At 43.9% G+C, this 21,999-nt stretch overlaps 1 protein-coding gene across 3 annotated transcripts in view; it reads left to right on the top strand.

The window, feature by feature from the left end:
* Positions 1–12,760: 12,760 nt before the first annotated feature.
* The window catches only part of MARCHF11 (membrane associated ring-CH-type finger 11), an 86,681-nt gene continuing 77,442 nt past the window's right edge, over positions 12,761–21,999 (top strand). For 2 of the 3 annotated variants that reach the window (XM_088459628.1, XM_088459626.1), the window contains exon 1: positions 13,097–13,510. In XM_088459628.1, the coding sequence (XP_088315754.1) occupies positions 13,301–13,510 (210 nt within the window). In that variant the 5' untranslated portion in view covers positions 13,097–13,300. Of the gene's footprint in view, positions 12,845–13,096; positions 13,511–21,999 lie in introns of those variants that run through there. The other variant, XM_088459627.1, reaches the window with a different exon arrangement.

Here is a 21,999-nt window from a genome sequence, read left to right as displayed (position 1 = left end):
AATCGAGTATCATCGCAGCCTCACGCTCACATGCACAAGCTCTGACCTTACTTAGAAATTACTAACTTCAGCGCACGCTATCAGGCCTCAGGCTGTGTAGGGCATCACAGGGGACGCCCATACAACACCTGCGTTTCCGCACCCCCAGGACCCAAAGATCTACTGGATACTATTGGAGTTCAGCCTCACTGGGTCTTTAAAATGATTGGTGCTTTAAAAATACGGGGAGACTCACATAAATCCCCTCAGCGGCTGATGATCGCAACCTATTATATTTAGCCCATCATCTCTGTTCCACCTCTGGAGATCTCTGCAGCCTACACTACTGCTTTAACTTATGCAAACACGAGAAACAAATGTCCTGGCTCTTTCCGTCAGTGAGCATGATGCCAAAGACAAACACCAGGTACACAGCTACTCTTTAGGTGCCCACACACATAGCGACATTTTACACGATTTGGCCGATTTCGACGAATCGTGACAACGAATCGGTTAAAAAAAAGTACAAATCGTGAGTTTATACTCACGAGCACGATGCCGATGTGCATCCCCGCTCTTCGTATATTGCATCTTCTGATTTGCCGTGCTGTAGGGCAGATTAGCCAACCATGAACACGATGGAAGCCGATCGTGAGGGTTTTTTTCCTCACGATGAATCGTACGATTCATCACACAATGCGGAATTTGACTGACAGAAGCCTGGACACGCCCCATCGCCATCTTGTGCAGCATCGTGTATGGAGCAAGACAGTCACACATTGAGGAGCCTGCACACTGGATTCTTGTTTTTCACAAGTTTTGGTGAGTATTGGTACAGTTTAAATACAACCACACTGACCACCAATATGTGCTCCCCACTGCCCACCAATGTGTGCCCCCAGGTAATAAATGCATGACCCAGCCACCGCCCGCCGTATTGAGGCGGGCGGTGGCTGGGTCATGCATTTAAGTTCCCACTGCCCACCAATGTGTGCCCCCAGGTAATAAATGCATGACCCAGCCACCGCTCGCCGATTTGAGGTGGGCGGTGGCTGGGTCATGCATTAAGCTCCCACTGCCCACCAATGTGTGCCCCCAGGTAATAAATGCATGACCCAGCCACCGGCCACCGTATTGAGGCGGGCGGTGGCTGGGTCATGCATTAAGCTCCCCCACTGCCCAGCAATGTGTGCCCCCAGGTAATAAATGCATGACCCAGCCACTGCCCACCGTATTGAGGTGGGTGGTAGCTGGGTCATGCATTAAGCTCCCCCACTGCCCACCAATGTGTGCCCCCAGTTAATAAATGCATGACCCAGCCACCGCTCGCCGTATTGAGGCGGGCGGTGGCTGGGTCATGCATTAAGGTCCCACTGCCCACCAATGTGTGCCCCCAGGTAATAAATGTATGACCCAGCCACTGCCCGCCGTATTGAGGTGGGCGGTGGCTGGGTCATGCATTAAGCTCCCCCACTGCCCACCAATGTGTGTAATAAATCAAACAAATAAATAAATAAACACGTATTTTACAAAAAAATCACCATACATTACATTTAAAAACACACATTATTTAAAGCTGGGGGTCTTCTACCTTTCGGTCTCCAGCTGTTGTGGAACTACAGATCCCAGGATGACCTGCCACCCACCTTTGAAACTGTTTTTAGGGCATCCTGAGATCTGTAGTTCTACCACAACGACAGACCCAAAGGTGGAAAACCCATACTTTCAAACAAAGAAAAACATTATATTACCAAGCAATAAACACATAACATTCCTGTAAAAGAAAACATGATTAGAATACCATAACAAACCTTTAAAAACCTGTAAAAAAGAAAATATTAAAACATTAAAAATGTGAAATATAACAACATTACATTTAACAAAACTATATACACAAATATTTAAATGTCCTTTTTTTTCTTATTCATAGATAATGTCCATGGATTCTGAACGTGAATTCGTTACAGGATTCATTGAAATCTTGCACTCGAAAGAGTGTCTGTGGAAGATCAGTTCTCGGAAGTACCACAATAAGTCGCACAAGTTGGCCGCACTAGAGGAACTTTTGGTGTATACGAAAAAATACATATCTGATGCAGACCTGAAAACTGTACGGCAAAAGATTCAAAATCTCAGGACAGTGTACATAAAAAAAAAAAGAAGGTGGATGACTCCAAACAATCAGGAGCGGCTACAGATGAAATATATACTCCTGCGCTCTTGTTCACTGATGTCATTCATCAGTGAACAAGAGCCTCAAAGGGAATCAATCATCTTGATGTCTGATGAGGAGGTTGCAGAAGTCTTGGTAAGTAGTGACACAGTTTAAACCAAAATCCTTAATGTTTTTGTTGTTAAATCCCAAATGTCCAATTTAGTCAGTAGTTCACAGACAGTCCTCCTGCCATGGTACAGCACCTGGTCCATTGAAATAGGTCATGTACTCCTCCCTCACTTCTTTGGCACGTGCGATGGATGTTGTTGTAGTTGGTGGTGCAGACACAGATGTCAAATGTTCAATGTCCTCCAGGAGTCCTACATCTTCTGGTCTAGCTGGGACTGGTCCTCGTTGAGTAGATTTTCTTTGCAGAAAGTTGTGCAGCACACAGCACGCCATCACGACCCAGTCTATCTTCTCCACATGTAGATTGATGGTGGTGTGGAAAATGCGGAAGCGGTTGCTCATTATTCCAAACGCATTTTCCACAATGCGCCGTGCCCGGGATAGACGGTAGTTGTATATCCTTTTCTCTCTGGTCAGGCCCCTGTGTGCAAATGGCTTCATCACATGTTCGTGTAATGCAAAAGCCTCGTCTGCAACGAAAACGTAATTTAGGCCGTGCTTTGTCTGGTCCAGTGAGGGCAAGTTGACAGTTTTGTTGGCGAGTCTCTGGTAGAAAGCCGTCTTTTTGAAGGACCCACCATCCGAAGCACGCCCATTCTTGCCGACATCCACAAACAGAAATTCGTAGTTGGCATTCACCACTGCCATGAGAACGATGCTGAAGAATCCTTTGTAGTTGTAGTAGTATGATCCGGTGTTGGCAGGTGTTGATGCGGATGTGTTTCCCATTGATGGCTCCTCCGCAGTTAGGGAAATTCCAACGCTGCTCAAAATCTTCCGCGATGCTGGTCCACTCCTCCACGGTGTTAGGAAACTGTAAAAATAGTAAAAAAGGGGTTAAAACATGACCAATATTTTTTATATCTTTTTTTCCCTATATAGACTCCCACACCGGACCTCAGTCTGCTCGGTGGTGACAGTGATCCAGAGAATAGCACACAAGTGGAAACTCAACTTCCACCTGGACCCTCATCTTCTCAACAACTCCAAAAAAAGAAAAAAAAACAAGGGAGAAAGGAGAATCTTACTGAACGTGAGGACTATTTTTTACAAAACGCAGAATGGCTGCTGCAGAAACCCCCAGATGCAATAGATGATTTCACAGCTCATGTGAACAGCACATTGAGAAATATGGATACAGATATCCAAAGAAATTTTTTAAGGTTAAACTACGACCTATTGAGTCGCTGTATGAGCAAAAATGTCTCAAATTCTACATACATTGCAGATCCAATGCTATTTTCCCCTGCCCCAAATAGGTATGTCCGCCTCCCCCCTGCCCAGTTAGATATTACTCCCCCACCAAGCACCCCAAGCACCAGCACCACCTTGTATAATGCTCTGCTGGATGCAGCAAATGAATCGCCCCAATATACAGAGATGTAAATTTTTTCTTGCTTTTAATATCACCAAAGTTTATGATTTGTAATAGGTGCTTGCTGCATGGGATAGGGTGGTGATGACGCCATTTGGACAAGGTCACTATGCACATGGCACAAGTAGACATTGCTGGAAGCCGGGGCCACAATGTATACTCGTGCCATGTGTGTATTGGCCTGTTCAAACTGGCGTCTGACCCTCCCTATCACATACAGCCAGCTACCTATTGGGATTCATAAAGTTTGGTGATATTTAATTTGGTTGTTTTTTTGTCTTGCTTTTAATGTCACCAAATTTTATGAATTCTAATAGGTGCTTGCTGCATGGGATAGGGTGGTGATGACGCCATTTGGACAAGGTCACTACACACATGGCACAAGTACACATTGCTGGAAGCTGGGGCCACAATGTATACTTGTGCCATATGTGTATTGGCCTGTTCAAACTGGCGTCTGACCCAGCCTATCACATACAGCCGGCTACCTATTGGGATTCATAAAATTTGGTGATAATGTTCTTTTGTAAAATTGTTATAAAAAAAGGATATTGCACACAGTTTAGTGCACAATTTCAGTTGCCTGCAGGTCAGTGCACATTGTACTAAAAGAAGGCAATTTTTTGCTTTATGTTGAGTAAAAAATAAAGATAAAATTTTTTCTTTGCACAAGAAAACAATGTGTGGTGTTTTTTTTTAACTTGCATGCTCTCATCCTTCTTCGCTGGGCCCTCTTCCTAATCTCCCGGACCCCAGCTTCAGCGACCAACACTCTATACTGATAGGGACGCATCAGTACAGAATTCAGGAACAGGATAGAATGCAGGTAGGTAGCACACACTTGCAGGTAGAATAAACTTTGTATAAGGCAAGCCAAATACAAAGATCACAGTAGCAATGTACAGGATTCAGCAGGAATACACCTAGCCTCATCTAGTAACAGAGCAGAATGTACACAGAGTTTAAAGGGTGCCTGCTTTTTATACTCCCTAGATAGCCCCTCCCATTGTTATGGCTATTTAAATTTCCCACCAATAGTCAAGAGCCTATTTTATTTTTTTTTAAACTCACGATTTGTTATGGCCAATCTCATGATGCGTACGATCCGATAGATCGTGAGATCGTAAGACAGATTGGGTGTCTTTTTTCCAAAAACGTGATCATGACGGCAAGGGAGCTCCCGTGAAAGTTCATGAGGAAATTGGCCATAAAATTGTATCGTGAGGACATCGGTATGTGTGTGGGCACCTTAATACCCATTTTCCACTGGCCAAAATACCAGGGTTTTTGCTGTGTCAACTCGGGTAGCGGCTCGTGGAAGAGAGTCCTAAGAGAAAATCCCGGGTAAAACCCTGGTGAGGCTCAATGGAAACGGGTAACCCAGGTCTTCCGACCCGGGACCTTCCACTCAGGTTTCCAGCACGGTGATTGTGTGCAATTCGGAAGTTATCTGTGATAGCTGTCACCGGGGAGGGAGAGATCACAGCCTCCCCGTATAGTCCGGACCATTCCGTTTTTACCCCATCCCCGTTTCATATGAGGAGGCTGTAATCTCTCCCTCCCCGGTATGCCCAGAGTCTATAACGCATACACAGATCACCGGGAAAATGGCCACGCCAGCCATTTTCCCTGTACTGCACATGCGCAAACGATGGGAAAATGTCCACGGTAGCCATTTTCCAGCCGTTTTTACAGGCGCAGACACCGTAGCCGACGTGGGACTCTGTAGAGGTAAGTTTTATGGGTGCAGGGTGTGTGGTGCCGGACCCTCCTGGACCCAGGGGCCCGTGTGTCCCGCACACCCTGCACTCATTATAAATACGCCCCTGCTTATCATCTGTAGCTTTACAGAAATGTGTCATCAATTACTTCAGTTTTGCGGCTAGTAATGCACCTGCATTGCAGAAGCCACATGCGCTTTCCGCACCATCAACTACAACTGTTATTCTGCTACCATATGCCTCAATTATACCAAACCTCTTTGACTGTAAAACTCATCTGGGCAGAGTCATCTCTACCATCTGATCCCCTCAATGTATACTGTATAGTGTTGTACTGTAATATGTTGGCTCTTAATAAACAATATTAAGCCAACAGTCTACACACTTCTCAGCTGGAATTAAAATTCTAATAAATGCTATATCTAGCTGAGTATAGCAACTGTATAAACTTGTCTAGGTAACCGTGATCAATAATTTTGTAACTACTCTCCGCTCACGCTAGAGGATTAGTTGATTTAATCCTATTTTCTACTGAATGACAAATAGCTGTGATTAACCTTTGAGGACCAAAACTAGATAATCATGTCCATTGAAGGTACAAATAACTGCTTTCCCTGGCCTCTGACACCTCTTCCATTAGTCCTGCTGTTTTTTTGTTCTTCTTTCCAGTATTTAATTTGTAAAGATTTTTTTAACATCCTATGGGGTCTATTCATGTAGATCTGTGGTGGTGAATTGTTACTTATCACTATAGATCGCATCAGTACGATGTGATCTATAGCTTAGATAAGGAGCCATTCACGTATACTTACTTGTCTGGAGAAGCAATCCGAAAAACTGGCCCCATTGCGATCCTTTGGTGATGTGCTGCGCAGCTACATAGCTTGGTCTTTGGAAGCTGGACGCCTCTGCGCATGCGCCAGCCAGAGCCACCAACAGAGAGAATCGTGGGGCTTTAGGACTCAGCATGGCAGTTAAGAGCTGTCCCTGGTGAAGGGGATGTGGCCTAATCACGGGAGGCATTATCATGCCCCCTTGGGGAAAAACTGCACGCTGGGGAGAGGGGCACTTTGAGCCCTTCAGCCCAGTGCAAATCCAGGGGGTGCGCGATCAGGATGATCCCACAGGCAGAGTGGAGATTGCTGCTGCTCTGTATCATTAAGCGGTCTGGGCTGCCCAGCAGACAGGTAAGGGGGAGGGGGGAGTGGCGTCAGACCCAGGACGCCAGCGGGCCCCTCCAGCAAGCCCGGGCCAGTAGTAGCACTTTTACGATGGCTTTGCAGGTTCCTGCTGGGTCAGTCCCATGAACCCCCCTGCCGGGCCGGCTGACACTGCCTGCCGGGCTGACTGACATCATCTGTCGGGCCAGGACAATTTCTATGTGCTGGGCTGCTGAGCTTCCTGGATTTGCGTTTCACTAGATTGCAAACAGGAAGCTGTCTTCTGCTCCGGTAGCGGGCACTTCATAGTGACGTTAGCCTGGAGCAGTGCTGCAGAGGAGTGTATGGAGCGCTTGTGCTCCAGCCAGGGAACCACTGCAGGGGGCCAGGGCAGTGTGGCAGTCAGGACTCAGGAGCGGGTCATGATTGCGGATTTAGCCGGGGATGGGATGCCTCCTCATCCTCCTCAGCTCCCCTGCCCCGTTTAGTCTGCTTTAGTAATGTTATATACTGTGTGTGTATATATGTATATATATATTATATACAGGTCGTGTCTCCCATATCCAAAATGCTTGGGACCAGGGTATTTTGGATATCGGAATACTCCGTATTTTGGAATACTTGTATACCATTTTGAAATGTCTTAGGAATAGAACCCAAATCTAAACACATAATGCATTTATGATTCATATACACCTTATACACACAGCCTGAAAGTAATTTTATACAATATTTTCAATAATTTTGTGGTTCAAACAAACTTTGTGTACATACATGAAATTAATTTATGTTTCATATACACATTATACACAAAGCCTATAGGTCATTTTATACTTTATTTTTTAATAATTTTGTGCCTTAAGCAAAGTTTGTGTACATTGAACCATCAAAAAGCAAAGGTTTCACTATCTCAGTCATGCTAAAAATATTCCGTATTTCAGAATATTCCGTATTTTGGAATATTTAGATATGGGAGACTCAACCTATATATATATATATTAATATAAACACATATACTGTATATTTCCTAGAGCTGTGATAATCATTAATGGTATTATAAAATGAAGAGTCCCTTGGTGAAAATTGGTAGAACAAAGGAGAATGAACATATACTGTATGGGATATGTATATATGTATATGCGGGCTGCGGAAAGTAAAGAGATTTCCTAGATATCCCTGTTAGATTTAAAGCAGATTTTTCCTTTTAAGAAAAAAAACTATTTTTGCCAAACAAAATATGTCAGCTTTAAAATTTTTGGCTAAATTGCAGAAATCTCCGCACCTTCCGCATGCCGTAGGCTATTACATTTGGATCATAGTGTAAAATACTAATACTCGGGGTCTATTTACTAAGCAGTGTTAGGAGACAGAGTGAAAAGTGATAAGGTGCCAGCCAATCAGCTCCTAACTGCCATCTCACAGGCTGTGTTTGAAAAATGACAGTTGGGAGCTGATTGGCTGGCACCTTATCACTTTTCACTCTGTCTCCTAACACTGCTTAGTAAATAGACCCCAGTACTGTAACTTAGTAATTGTCAAATCTGCGATTTAAAGTGAATGCTCCCCTATTTAAGTTGAGAAATGAATAATAATAATTTTATTCCTGTAGTGCTTTTCTTCTCTCCGTAAGACTCAAAGAACTTAGAATAAAAACATGACAAAAAAATATATTAAAGATTAATAGAATACAGAAAAGGGAGCTAAGCAATGGGTATTATGAAAGGAGAGGCAAGTCTGGAGTATGATTTTGAAGTTTTCTAGCGAGGAGGCCTCATGGACTGTGCAATGCATTGAGATTTAAAGAGTAGGGACTGCAAAGCTAAAAGATCAGGCCCCATATGTAGTATAGGAGGTTCAAGGTAGGGATGGTTCCATCGTTGATCATCGTCAATGGCACAAAACCATCAATGATGAACCATCAATGCAATGCACCCCTTGATGGCCACTGATGGTGGGGGAGCTCATGCCAATCAGCAGGGGGGGGGGGGCAGAGCTTAGTGGGCCACTGGGGGTGGGGCTTAGCCCTGTGACGACGTGTACAAGAAAAAAAACATTGGGTCCCAGTTTGCCATCGATGGCAGAGAACCATTGGATTCCTGAAATTCATGGCAAAACCATCAGCCTTCAACAGTTAACCATCAATGGTTCTTAATTATCGATGGTCAATGCCATCCTGTCACGTCTGGGTATTTTGTAGATCTGGCTTGGGACCCTTAGGTCTGACTGTTATGCATAGGAAACGAGGTGGCTTTATAAAACTCTGGCTCATGGGTATGAACAGGAGGTAGGTATACTAGTGACAGTGTATGAACCACAGACTTGTGATATGCAAGGATACTGGACTAGAACTGGGGTGAACAGACCAGGTCCACTGGGCAACCATTCATCTAGTGACCTGTGAAGGCCAGCAAGACCAGGAATATACTCCAGCGACAAGGGTGACCCCCAGAACTCAGGATAGTATAGTACTGGTAGATAGAACTCAAGCCAGGAATCGGAAACTTATGTAGTTAGAGTACAACTTACGAAAACTGCAACTCTGTTACAGCTCTGACGCAAGACCTGGAAATCGAACCAGTGAAGAACTCAGTAATAAGAGTCAGGATAGGTAAAAGAGCTACTGGACACCTCAGTGCACAGACTGTATACTGCACTCTGAACCCTAGTTTTACTAACGGCTTCGGGCTCGTGTACATTTGGATGTAAGTAAATTTTATGACAAGCCTCTCCCTGTAGGTGGTGCTTTCAAAATCTCCCTGAAATGCTTTTTCAAAAGTAGGCAAGTATGACCTACTCTTTCAGAGGTGCTGGGGGAGGGCTAAGAGACAGATCACTCACAGCCAATCAGCGGCCTGTTGCCATGGTAGCTGCCGCTTATTGGCTCACAGCCATAGTAGTGAAGGAACTCACATGGATTTCGTCACTTTTGGGAGAAGAGCTATATGTATACAGGGTATATCAGGGTACCGTTTTTTATTTTCACGCTCACAAGGATGTCACTGGAGAAGTGGACCGACCAGTGTCTAGGATGCCTAAAGGAGAAGAGGACCCACTGGCTCCAGAGAGTAGGTAAGTATGTAGTATGAGTGGGGGTGAGTGTGAGTGTGGGTGAGTGAATGTGTAATAAAATAATAAAACATTCCATGCGTATGTACTGTCATTATTTTAATATTTCCTTTACAGGGGGACTATAGGTACCAGCAGGCATTTAATGCCTGGGTTTGCTTGCACGTCTGGTACTCCAAGTACCAGCAAGCGGGGCAGGCTTGCTTGGACCAGCTTAAAGAGCCCAGTGCTTGTTATGCTTTTGACATGAGGACATGCATGCGCAAAAAGCCACCTGGGAGTCAGTGAGGAGGCGGCAGAGGGATCCACTCGGATCCCTCTTCGCATCCCCGAGACAAAATCTGAAGATGGCGCTTGTTATCGCAGGCAAACACCGAATACTTTCAGTTTTCGGAGTTTGCTGAATATCAGGTGGTCCATCTGGGACCCCTGATGATGAATGGCTCAGAAACCTAAATATGCGGAAACTAGCATTTCTGCATGGTTAACGGGCCATTTATCGTAAGATAAATAGGCCCCTCAGAGAGGCGGAGCAGGTGGCAGAGAGGTTGTGCAAACATTGGCCAAGTACAGTAAATGTGTCTCATGCAGACCACAACAAAGATACACCTGCGCCTGTCAGGAAGTGTGTAGCTCAACCTCGGGTTCAAAATACGCACTGATCATGATCAGCTACAGGTCTTGATTGACTTAGAACATCTTGACCCCTCCCAAGCTGCATTTAATTTGCATAATTGATATATTTGCAACTGGTCCAAGGTATGAAAGATTTTCAATTTTTTTAAAATATTTGCAGTTAATAGAACCTAATTAGTATTTATTTTGCATTTTCTATCTGTATTTAATTGTACAGATGTGTCCTCGAACACCTAGGGTCTATACGCTATATGGCATAATATACCTGGAGCGACAGAGACACTAAGAGAGGAGTAGCATACCGTATATTTAATTACATTTTGCATTTTACAAACATCACAAAATCTGCAAAAAGCCGTACATTGGGCCTGAATCAGAGGCGCATGCTATATGCGTGCGCTCACTCTGAATCAGTGCGTCCCTATTTTTTTAAATTCTGGCCTCCAGGCCGCTCGCACAGCTGTGGGTGACAGCCGCCCCGTTTTGCTGCAAACTCCGGAGTAAGTGAAGGTCTCACTCGCTACGGGGCTCGCGCATGTCGCGCGTGCGTACTGGGCCAAAATCGATCCACTTGTGAGCGGGTCTAAATCAGGCCCAGTGTACTAGAGAGTCTGGACCTCATTCAGAGTCGGTCGAAGCGGCCGCACGGTCGTACGCCACCGATGTTCGCTATACTGAGCATGCGTAAAGTTCGCAATGCGCGTGCGCAAACTGGCCGCTACGTTCAGAAATTTCTCTCTCCTTGAACACAGCCAGGTCGGTAGTTTGAGTGACATATTGAGTCGTTTGTGGGTGGTAACAGGGGAAGGTGCTTAAAAACGGCGGAGTGGAGATCCGAACGCAGACGTGCCTAATTATGCGAACGGCGTTTTATGGGAGTGCATACGGTTTATGGGAGTGCTTAATTAACAAAGTAGCGTCATGGCACATGTGACATGGGAGGTTTTTACACTGACATGATCGTAGAGCTTAAGAGAGGGTATGGTCAACCTTAAGCTCTACGACCAGTTCCGATGGTTCCCGATGGTCTCGATTAATCCTTATACGCCCGGAGACGGGCGATTGCTGCTTTCTGCGCATGCATCACAGTGTGTGCGCATGTGAACTCTTCACTGTGATCGGACTGCAATCGCAGTGATCACGCAGACCCACCGCAATGTGATTGAGAGGAAGTGAGTGTTTGGGGTGGTGACGGGGGGTGGCTGGTGAAACGCAGGCGTCAGTGCGTTTGAATGCTGTTACAGGGGCGTGCACATATTACCCACTGCGATGGCATACGCAGCTTGAGCTATCACTGCATGCGATGAGATTAGCAAATTCTGAGTAAGGCCAGACTTGTAGCAATTGTGTGAGAGGCTCCGATGTTACTCGATGTTAACGATGGTTTCTCAGACTTACAAAGTACTATGGATGTGAGTAAGGAGAAGTGGGCATCCTTTTGTTGTGCTGCGATGGCATAGTGATTGCAAACATTAGCATATTTTCGCAGTGGGTCTGTGTGCGTAATCGCAGCTGCAATCGCAGTTGAGATCCATAATGAATCAGGCCCTAAGTGTTCAGGGTATTCATCAAGAAGGTAAAGCAGGAGATATCACAGATATCTCCTGCTTACCTTTCTCTCCCGATGTGGCCCGCTGTCCCCATACAGATGGTGCTCGTTCCCGCTCACAACTCACTCCTTCCCTATGGGTAGGAGTCCTGGGTTTCAAAGAGGGATTCTTTCGGATCCCTCCGCCCCTGTCCGGCTCCTTCCACCAGACGTCGGAGCTCTTGTGTGCATGCATGACCTGTCTCGCAGTGAGCGAGTTTGTATGTTCGGACCCTAATAATTAAATTAACATAATAAATAGACCCAGGGGCAGAACTATGGGAGACAATAGAGGCGCCTGCCGCCGGGCGCCAGCTCTGAAGTTGTACCTGCTCCATTGCCCACAATATATTCACCCCAATTAGGGCTGTAAATATGTACCCGGAGTGTACTGTCACAGTTGCCCAATATGTAGCACCTCTTTCCGGAACTTGAGAAGCTACCAAAACCATATACTAGTGGAGATCTCCATGTCAGACCATCAGATGCCGCTTCCGTCTATCTATAGCCTGTCCTGTTTTTTTAGGGGGAGGGGCACCAAATTATAACTTGTCTTCGGGCGTCTGAGATGAATTTACGCCACTGAATAGACCCCAGAGAGAGACAGCTATATGTTGATATTTATAAAGATAGATATTATTTATATAATGTATCTATCCGTAATGATTAATTTGTATTATTTAATACAGTTTGTATATATTTGGGCCGTTCAATAAATACGATTAAATACACAGGCGCAGCACCGGACAGCTGAGATCCTCTCACGGGATTGGTCGGTGCAGCGGGTGACGGTTATCATCGCTTACATCAGTTGCGGAGCTGTTTGTACTGGTGACAGTGACCGCGAGCGGCCGGGCCCCCGTGTATGGCACTGCCCGGCAGGAGGGGCCACAGACAGCGGAATCGGGCCAAACATACAGATCGAGACCGTGTAGTGACAGTCATTGTACCTGAGGAAGAAAACTTACCAGGCAGGTGCGTGCTGGCACTACGTATACAGGGTCCCTAACACATCTAGTATCAGCACAGTCACGTCATCACAGCTAGGGGGGTACACATGCCAGGCACTGGGATTATTAGTGCCATACACATGCCGCATGGCTCCTCGTGTGTGCATGAACATGTATGTGTGTGTGTACCACTGTACATATACATACTGTAGGAGAGGTGTGGGGTGGGGGGAGACATGTTATGCCACAGAGCAGGCACGGTGGGTGCAGGCGGTGAGCGCCCATTAGTGTGTGGCTGCTGGGTGTCAGTCAGTCTCCTCCTCCTCATGTCTCCATATGATGATTTGCAGCCTCCGCCAGTGATGGAGCCGGACACACAGTGACCCCGCACCGCTGCCGCTGCTGTCACACAGGCACATCCGCACACCCGCAGCGCACACACCCTCTCTGGAGCCCAGCTCACGGCGGCCGGCCGGGCGGGATGCAGGAGGAGCGTGGGGATGATAAGCCTGCAGACGAGCCGGGGGATGAGAAACAAGAGCCGGGGAAGAAGGAGGAAGAGGATGGGGATCAGCCAGCGCTTGCCGGAACAGCCTCTCCCCGGGACAGCAGGAGTGACTCGGACAGCGTGGAGAGCAGCGACACCCCGAACCCACCGACCTGCAAGATCTGCTTCCAGGGCTCCGAGCAGGTGAGCTGCCTCCACTCTCCGGGCACCAGTATAATGTGTGACTCCTGCTTAGCAGGTCGGATGACTGAGCAATTAGTTGTCAATATTTACAAAATACACCAGATCAAGCTAAGCCATCAATTCATACAGGGCATTCAGAGCATCCCTTCCATATAACCTGATCCGTCACATCCATCAGCCATAGTCTGTGCACATATATGCACACACCTCACTGCACACATGTCATGAGCTATAGCTTGTACACTTTATTTCAGCCATAGTAGCACCACCAGCCTCTGTGCATTTCCTATTACACTTTTTGTAATATATTAATAATATATCACATTTCCAATACATTACAAACAATTCTATGTCTCTTCTCTATCAATGTCTCCTAACACTCACCCCTAGCAATACTCTCCCTACATATATCTCTGCATTCTCTGTCTATACCCACCTGTACAGTATACCTTACAGACTGAGTGTTGTCCCCACACACCCTTCTGCGCCTACCTGCCCATGAGAGTCTTCCTTCCACGACCATCACTTCAAATACCTTTTAATGCTCGTGGACTACAGCATTCCATCAATGACGTACATAATCCAGAGTTTCCCTTTATTATAAAGCATGATTGCAATAATAGTCAAACCTTAAAAATAAACTTTAAATGAGGAAGTTTGTACCATGTAATGTTTATATCTATTAGCTAATAATTGTTCAGGCCTTGTCTTACTTGAAACCTTAGTACTGTTAAGGGACTCTCCATGTTCAACTGGTAAATTGACTCCCATTACACTGTCTGTATTGCTAACAATATTGAATATTAACTATTGTCTTCTGTGCCTATTTTAGTTTGTGTTGTTCGGTATAATATTGTAAATATTACGTATTACAAGCAGCCTAATTTGTATATACTTAAAGGCATGTTAAACAATAGTATGCATATGTGAAAATTGACCTATGGTAGGAGCATAGTGGCTTCCATTGCCTTGGGGATAATGGGACACTGACATGCACTAGTGACTGTGATGCTTGATTGGTTTATATAAATAGTATTGCTGTGGACTGTGCTTTGAGTTCCTTTAATGATGTTGGCATGTCCACAGACTTATGTAGAAATGTACTGGAAATGAATTGAGCTGTATTAGAATCATGGGTATCATCTATAGATGTGTTAAAAATGCTCTAGTTTTAGATTTTTATGTTGGTTATGTGAAAAAATAAACGTGGTCATAGGAAGCTGATTGTAATCAGGACCAAGAACAGCTCCCTAAAGAACCAGAGTTAATCTACATGCTGTAGCTAACGTCTTCTACTATCATAAGATTATGGTAGAGTAAAATAGAAGATACATTTCAGACCAGTCCTTGAGATATCCATATGTAATCAAATGCATTGTAGCTTTTATTTCACAATAAAATAAATATCATGAATTTATTTGCTTTCCACGACAAAAGAAAATGATCATTAATTTATGAAGTATTGTACCTTTCTTATTTAAATATGACATAAGACCAGCTTCATTATAACAGATTATTGTTTTGATTGTGCATTTCTTCAGTTTCCTGAACTTCACGCTAAGGGGTCTATTCAGCAATAGGGACGATGTTGCCCAGAATATTATCAGGCAACATCGTCACAAGTTTTTATCAATTATGATAACATATGGCTGCTATTCAGCAATATTTTCTGCAGGGACAGCGATTGCAGTAACTTGCTGTCCCTGCAATGTCACAGAAGGCATTGTTTTCGGGTTTCCGAAAACAATCCCTTATGTTTGTTCCACTGCGTATGCTCAGTCATGCGCTCGGGAACAGTCTCCCCCCCTGCTTGCGGTGACCGCCAGCGGGGTAAGTACAGCTCCAGCCTGCCGAAATTGATTGACATGTGTATACAGGCTTTATACATGTATATTTAGTGATTTTATATTTAACATTTATATCTAAATGTTAAATATAATCGCACATAAATATACATGTATACAGGATAGTATAAAGCCTGTATACACATGTCAATTAATTTCGGCAGGTTTAAAAGGCTCTACGTGGACTTCGCCGATCACCAGGAAGCAGGCACGGAGACTGGGCGGGCTTACAAGATGTTGCAGGGACTTATAGGAAAATTTCCCTCTGTCCCTGCAGTTTTCGGGATATTTAAGTAATTTCTTCATATAACGCCATTCTGAAATGGTGTTATGTAAAGGAAATATTTTAGGAGTGATTTAACACTTTTTGCTTTGCTGAATAGCAAAAAGCGTTAAAGCACTGTAGAGATCAATGGCTGATCTCTACAGTGCGGAACTCTGCGAATTAGGAAAATATGGAGAAGTTAACGTAATTATCTTCTCCATATACACATTGCGGAATAGGGCAAAAGCTTAAATAATGCAGAAATTAGTGTTTCCGCATTGTTTATGTCAATTATATCATGCTGAATATACCCCTGAATACTATAAATATATTTAACTAGGATAAAGGTTGCACAACTGAGATGAAAGCAACAGATAACTCTGTTATATTACTTATCACTTACAATAGAAATCAGGCAGCTTGAAATACCTGAACTACTAGAGTATACAATAGCTCAAAAATGTGGCAGGCCATACAGATGTATGCTCAGTTTTGTGAGTATTCAGAGCAGCATTGTCTACACATTTCTATCAAGAAAGCCACATACATATGTATTATTAACATAGCTTTGTGGGACCAATACTATTAAAAACCTAGTTCATAAATTAGGCTCTATGGAGGTTTTCAGGGAAGGTTGGGGCCAATATAACACTTAGAGAGCCAAATCTAACTTTAGGCAATCAGTCCCAATGTAGAGTATTTCATCTGTACTGTGTGTGACATGAATCTTTGTATAATCTTACTGTCTCTCTGTTGGTGCATTTATCTATAGACTGAGTTGGTTTTATTGCTGGGAGACCCAGATATACCTCTTTAGCACATAACGTTTGCTCTCCTAAACCCTTACACTTTAACAATCCACATCCTTCTCCATTTCATAGTCATAGTTGTCCTGTAACAGAGCAAAATATAGTTACTATATACAACTTATTTTTATGCATGAACCTAACCCATGTAAGTTGATTCTGTTTTTTTTAATGTATATTCATGACCAAAAAAAATCATAACACTTGTGTTCAGAGCTTCCTTTCAGACCAAGCTGCTCCTAAGAAGAGACCTAATTATGCTTAATACCACCCAGGCTTGGTTGCAATGATATGTACACTATGGCTAAAGATTAAGTGGAAATTCTGACATATTTGTGATTAGTTTGGATGTGAATAGCTTGAGATATCTAAGTTAATTGCTTAAAATGATATGTATATAAGTAGGCTTTAGCTTTGCCTTAATGATTTAAAGTGATTTCAGTATGTTTACTAAAGATCATTTTTTAATTGATTTTTTAATCGATTTAAAGTTGAAGAAAATCGAATATCGGTGTTGCAACAATTTTAGATTTTTTAAGTATTAGTAATAGTGTGATGTAGCCCAAGAAACGCAAAATCAATGTTGACCAAGTTTCATCAAATTTAAAATAGATTAAAATCGACCTTTACTAAAAATACCCCTTAGGGGCATATTCAAATGGGGGCGAGAATAGCAAAAATCCCTGACCTGTGAGGTTTTTCCTGCAGGTGCAGGATTTTTGCTATTCAACTAGGTGCAGGGTTTTTTAGATTTTGAGCACTGGGAGGTTTTTTTCCTCGCATCTCCAGAGCAAGTCTGATTTTCCTAAAATCGTTAATTTTAGGAAAAATCAGCGGGACTTGCTCTGGGACCGCGGCGTCCCCCCCCAAAAAGGCCCCCCCCACCGCAGCCTAATTAAGCAATTGGAAGTTTCCAATTAGCTTAATTAGTCTTTAATTGCTTACCTCTTGCAGTGCTGTCTTCTTCCTCCAGCGTCGGAACCGGTCTCCTGCAGCAGTGGTGAGTATGTCAGTGTGTGTGAGTGTTTGTAAGTGTGTATGAGTGAGTGTGTGTGTGAGTAAGTGTCCCCCGGTGTGTGTGATCCTCCGAGTGTGTGTCACCCCTCCCTGTAATGGGCGCTGGGAGAACTACATCTCCCAGCAGCCCTTGCTCCTCACACCAGCTCCAGGGCCTCCTAGCAGACCCCGGGACTCCCAGCATCCCCCTCCCCAGTGACAGGAAGGAGGGGAGACCACTGTGAGCTGTGGAGACCACCGGAGTACTCCGGGCAGGTAAGTGTCATTTTATTTATTTTATTTTTTAATGCGGCACGAGGTTTTCAGTGCTGAAAACCCTGCGACCATTTTTTTTATTGGATAATACAGGTATCGGCAGTGCGCATACCTGCGATAATCCAAAAGTGCGTGCAAGGTTTTTTAATTCTCTAAACCTAGCCCCAATTGAATATGCCCCTTAGTATACAAAGCATCCTAGAAGGCAAAAAGTGCAGAAGTAGGGAATGTGTAAAGGCGGGTACACACGATACGATGTGTACCCACCGATGCGACAGACGATCCGAGGACCGACATATTGGGTGGTCCCTACACACGGGGCGATTTGGTGCCCGACCGCCCAATATGCCGCACCCCCATAGCGCTGCTTGGGATCGTCAGATGATTCGCCAGATCTTTTGAACATGCAGAAAGATCAGGCGAAGCAACGCACGACCCCACGGGAGTGCGCAATGCACAATATCGTGCATAAATACAGAACGATATCGCTGTTTTATCGTTCCAATGCATCGGATCGTCGGCTATATCGTTCCGCGTGTAAGGGCCTTAAGTATTATGATAACATCAATACTTGCTTCTGAATTACATTGTTGCCTAAAAGACTGGATGTGTGATCTTATGTGTAGAAATCACAGAATATCTATTTATTACTACGGTATATATTTTTAAGGTGGTTAAGTTTAGACTCCTGAATTGTGAAACTTGCATAGTATTCAAGAAAAAAATGTGTACTACAGTTTCTGTTCTCTCAGTAAAATCTTATTGTGTACTGCACACATACAATATGTTGGATTTTCTCTATTCATTGGCTGCAGCTATAAAAACCAGGGTAAATCCCCCCCCTAAAAAGTAGAATATCCTATAACTTGTATGAGGAATCTATGCTAGTTTGAATTTTCAGTCAGTAAGTACTTGATTTATTTTTCTTGTCATTTTCATTTTATAGAAGGGTCCAGATCTTAATTTCTTCCTAAGAAGTGAATAGCTTGAGATATTATAGGAAATCATTCTGTGCCATGGTGCACTATATGTGGTAATAAACTACACTCTGGAGAATATGTTCCAGTGCTCAAAATGCTGGGAAAACTATCATTAAATGCTAGAGGTCCCTAAGCTTTGCCACTATAGCAAATGGTTACTATCAGAAAATGAATGGCATGCTTAGAAGTAGAAGCTGAATTTTTTATTTCGACACTGACACATTGTTTATAAACACGGATTTTCTGACTTTTTATCAGCTTCAGTTATTACATCACTGGGTACCTTTACTGGTAAATTATGTTTTACAAGAGCAGACAAACTAGATTCTTGGCTCTCTAATAAAGTAAAATAAATTTGAAGACTCAAACACAGGTAATGATTAGACATTAGCTTAATGCATTTTTCAGTCTGCTAAGATTTATCCTTTTGAAATTAGATTTGTACTCTGGAGTGTTTCCCAATGTCTTTGGTGAAGTCAATCACAATGACTGGGCATTTTTTTTGCTGCTTCTAATAGTTTGAAATGCTTGCCACTTGAGAAACATAATGGATAAAATCAGGATCTGAGACTTTCTATAGAAGGTGTATTTATGAATGTATCATCTGCGGGACAAACAATGACAATATAGAACACATTTGTAATATATGGTGTGACAGGTTGAGAGTATTGTAATATACTGTATAAAATCATTGATTTTATTTGTTGTGTATGACTACATAGATTACTGGACAGCAACAAGCTCTTGTTCTATCTACTGTTATTCACCTTCTCACTTATAGGGGTAAATTTATTAAGCGTCAGTTTTGGGTTTTTGAGCGATTCCGTCACTTTTGAACACCAACCATCTACTAAAGGCAAAAATGACATAAAACTCACCAAATGACTGACTTTAGGCTTTCAGCCCAGAGCTGGTTGTCCCATTTTTTGGGGGGTCCCGACTTTCCGAGGGATTCCGGTCCTAGGTTGACCAGTTTATGGCTGGTTAATATTACGGCACTGGGAACCCACGCTGTATGTCTCCCTGCCGTAGTGTTAACCCCCCCCCCCGGGCTAGTTCAGCCCCGTGCTGGTTATTGGAAAATAGGGGGAACCCCACGCCAGTTTTTTTCACCCTGATTTTCTGATACCTGATTAGCTCAGAGGTCCAGGGCTGGTTATTGATTTTGGGGGGTGACCCCAAGCACCGTTTAATTTTTTTAAAACTATTTCTATCCTTTTAAACTTAACAGCCTGATCATAGTGTTAAACTTAACAGATCATAGTGTTCACAGCGGATGTATTTCACCTAAAAGAAGTGTTCATTGTGTATTTTTATCCATATGCAGAGCTACAGTATATGCATCTGGTTATGCAGCCACCTCTGCATGTATAACATATGCGCCTGGGTAGCTACTGGTCATCATCATCAGTGAGTACTTGCACATGCCCTGTTCTAGGAGTACATCAGTAGTATATTCCCTTACATGCAGATTTGCATTTGCACAACTCACTCTCACTAATTTTTACCTACGCAAGATCTCTCCGTCACGCCCTTGTTCTGCCTCTATGGCTGGAAATCTTGATGCAATCAATATGACTATGACTGCATTGTCTATAATTATGTGTGATGAGTTTCTGAACATACACAGTTTGAATTGATGCAAGATACGCTCCTCAAACTGCCCTGGTGTATATTCAAATCTGCATGAGCCCCATTATGTTTACAATAATAATAAGGGCAGTCCTAGAGTCATCTTAGGTCGGATTTTACCCTGTTACTGTTTCCAACCTGAGCATTTTCCAGAGCATCCTACCAGCCTGCAAAACTGGATGCAGATTGCTTTTATAGGGGTGTTTCAAAGACAGTGAAATGCCGTAAAAGATAATTGCCTTGACATGCTGAAATGCCTTGTAATGCTATTGACAAACAAGTAGGCACATTTGCACACATAAAGAAGCATTGCAGATCTGTAGCTTTTGTGTGATACAGTGCTGATCGTCTAGTGCCCCCTCATACAATTACTGATAGGAGCATTACTAATCTATTTAATGATAATTAGAATGCCATAGTGGTGTGGCAGTAGATTTTATGTAGCATAGTATATTTAGGCTTACAGTTATAAAAATAAACTATGAAAAACTTCAGCATTTTGTACAATAGATCACATGTGTGGATTTTTTCTTTTTTCTTTTTACATAATACCCCTATATATCATCTAATGGTTTCTATTAATATCAACGAGGGCAATTGTTAATAGTTTAAGCTGACCTGTATAGAAGAAATTGGACTCTATATGTACCAATGTACAAAGAGCCTTGAGTAGCTGCAATGCTCTGGTTTTGGAACAGAGGGCCTGATTCAGACCCACTCGCGATGGTCCCTCACTGCGCATGCGCGAGACTCAGCCAGTGACAGGCGCTCCATCGCTACGGGTCTCGCACCAAAACGGGGCTGCTGTTGATTTTGATTGACAGCTCACCCCGTTTTGGAGGCAGGCAGGGGGGGGGGGGGGTCTGGCCAAACGGAGGCGTTCCCGGAGGAACGCCTTCCATTTGGGAGCGGCCTCAGTAGTGAGCTTCCGACTCTATTAGAGCCAGAAGCTCACTGGGGCTTACGATGGACGAGACCCTACCACAAGGGTCTCGTCGCAAGCTCGATGGTCGCGACCATCGCAACCATCACCTGGCCGCTCGCAAAAGCTGTGGGTTGTCACCCACAGCTTATCGAGCGGCCAGGAGGCCGGCTCACATAAAAAAAAAATTGCCGCCCTGATTCAGAGCGAGCGGTCTGAAAGAGCGTCCCGCTCTGAATCAGGCCCTGAGTGTACAGTAAGTATTGTTCTCTGATGCAGTAGAGGATTTTGCTGCAGAGAGGTGGTGGGGAGGTGGCGCATACACCATATTGTAATGTTGCCCTGCATGGGTGGTGTAGCTCCTCCTTTCATTTTTTCCCCCAGAGGAGGGATGTGCAAAAAAACAGAAAGTAAGCAAATTTGGAGCAATGTAACTCTCTCACCAGTATATTTGCCCTTTGTACTCTCTTTAGTACTGCTCACATAGCTTATAGCTATGTATTATAAGGTTTATTTCTCATGTAATATGTGAGCAGTATTCCCCAGTGTGTTTAGTTTTTGAGGTAAAACTTTGTTACCCTGCACAGGGGATACAGTCAAAATGCAGATGCGGTACTGATGCGGGACTAAAGAGAGGCATCGAAACACCGTCGCCCGTCTATATCCGGATGCCGGAATCTAGACAGACGACTTCCCAAACGAAGGTAAGCCAGGGAGTGGTAGTGCTTAGCCTCGCGCAAGCGCGCGTGGGGGGGGGGTTAGGTTTAG

Source organism: Taudactylus pleione, unplaced genomic scaffold, assembly GCF_031769625.1.
Source record: "Taudactylus pleione unplaced genomic scaffold, aTauple2 ptg000917l, whole genome shotgun sequence".
Classification (NCBI taxonomy): Eukaryota; Metazoa; Chordata; class Amphibia; order Anura; family Myobatrachidae; genus Taudactylus; species Taudactylus pleione.
This window is presented reverse-complemented; position numbering and strand designations above follow the sequence as displayed.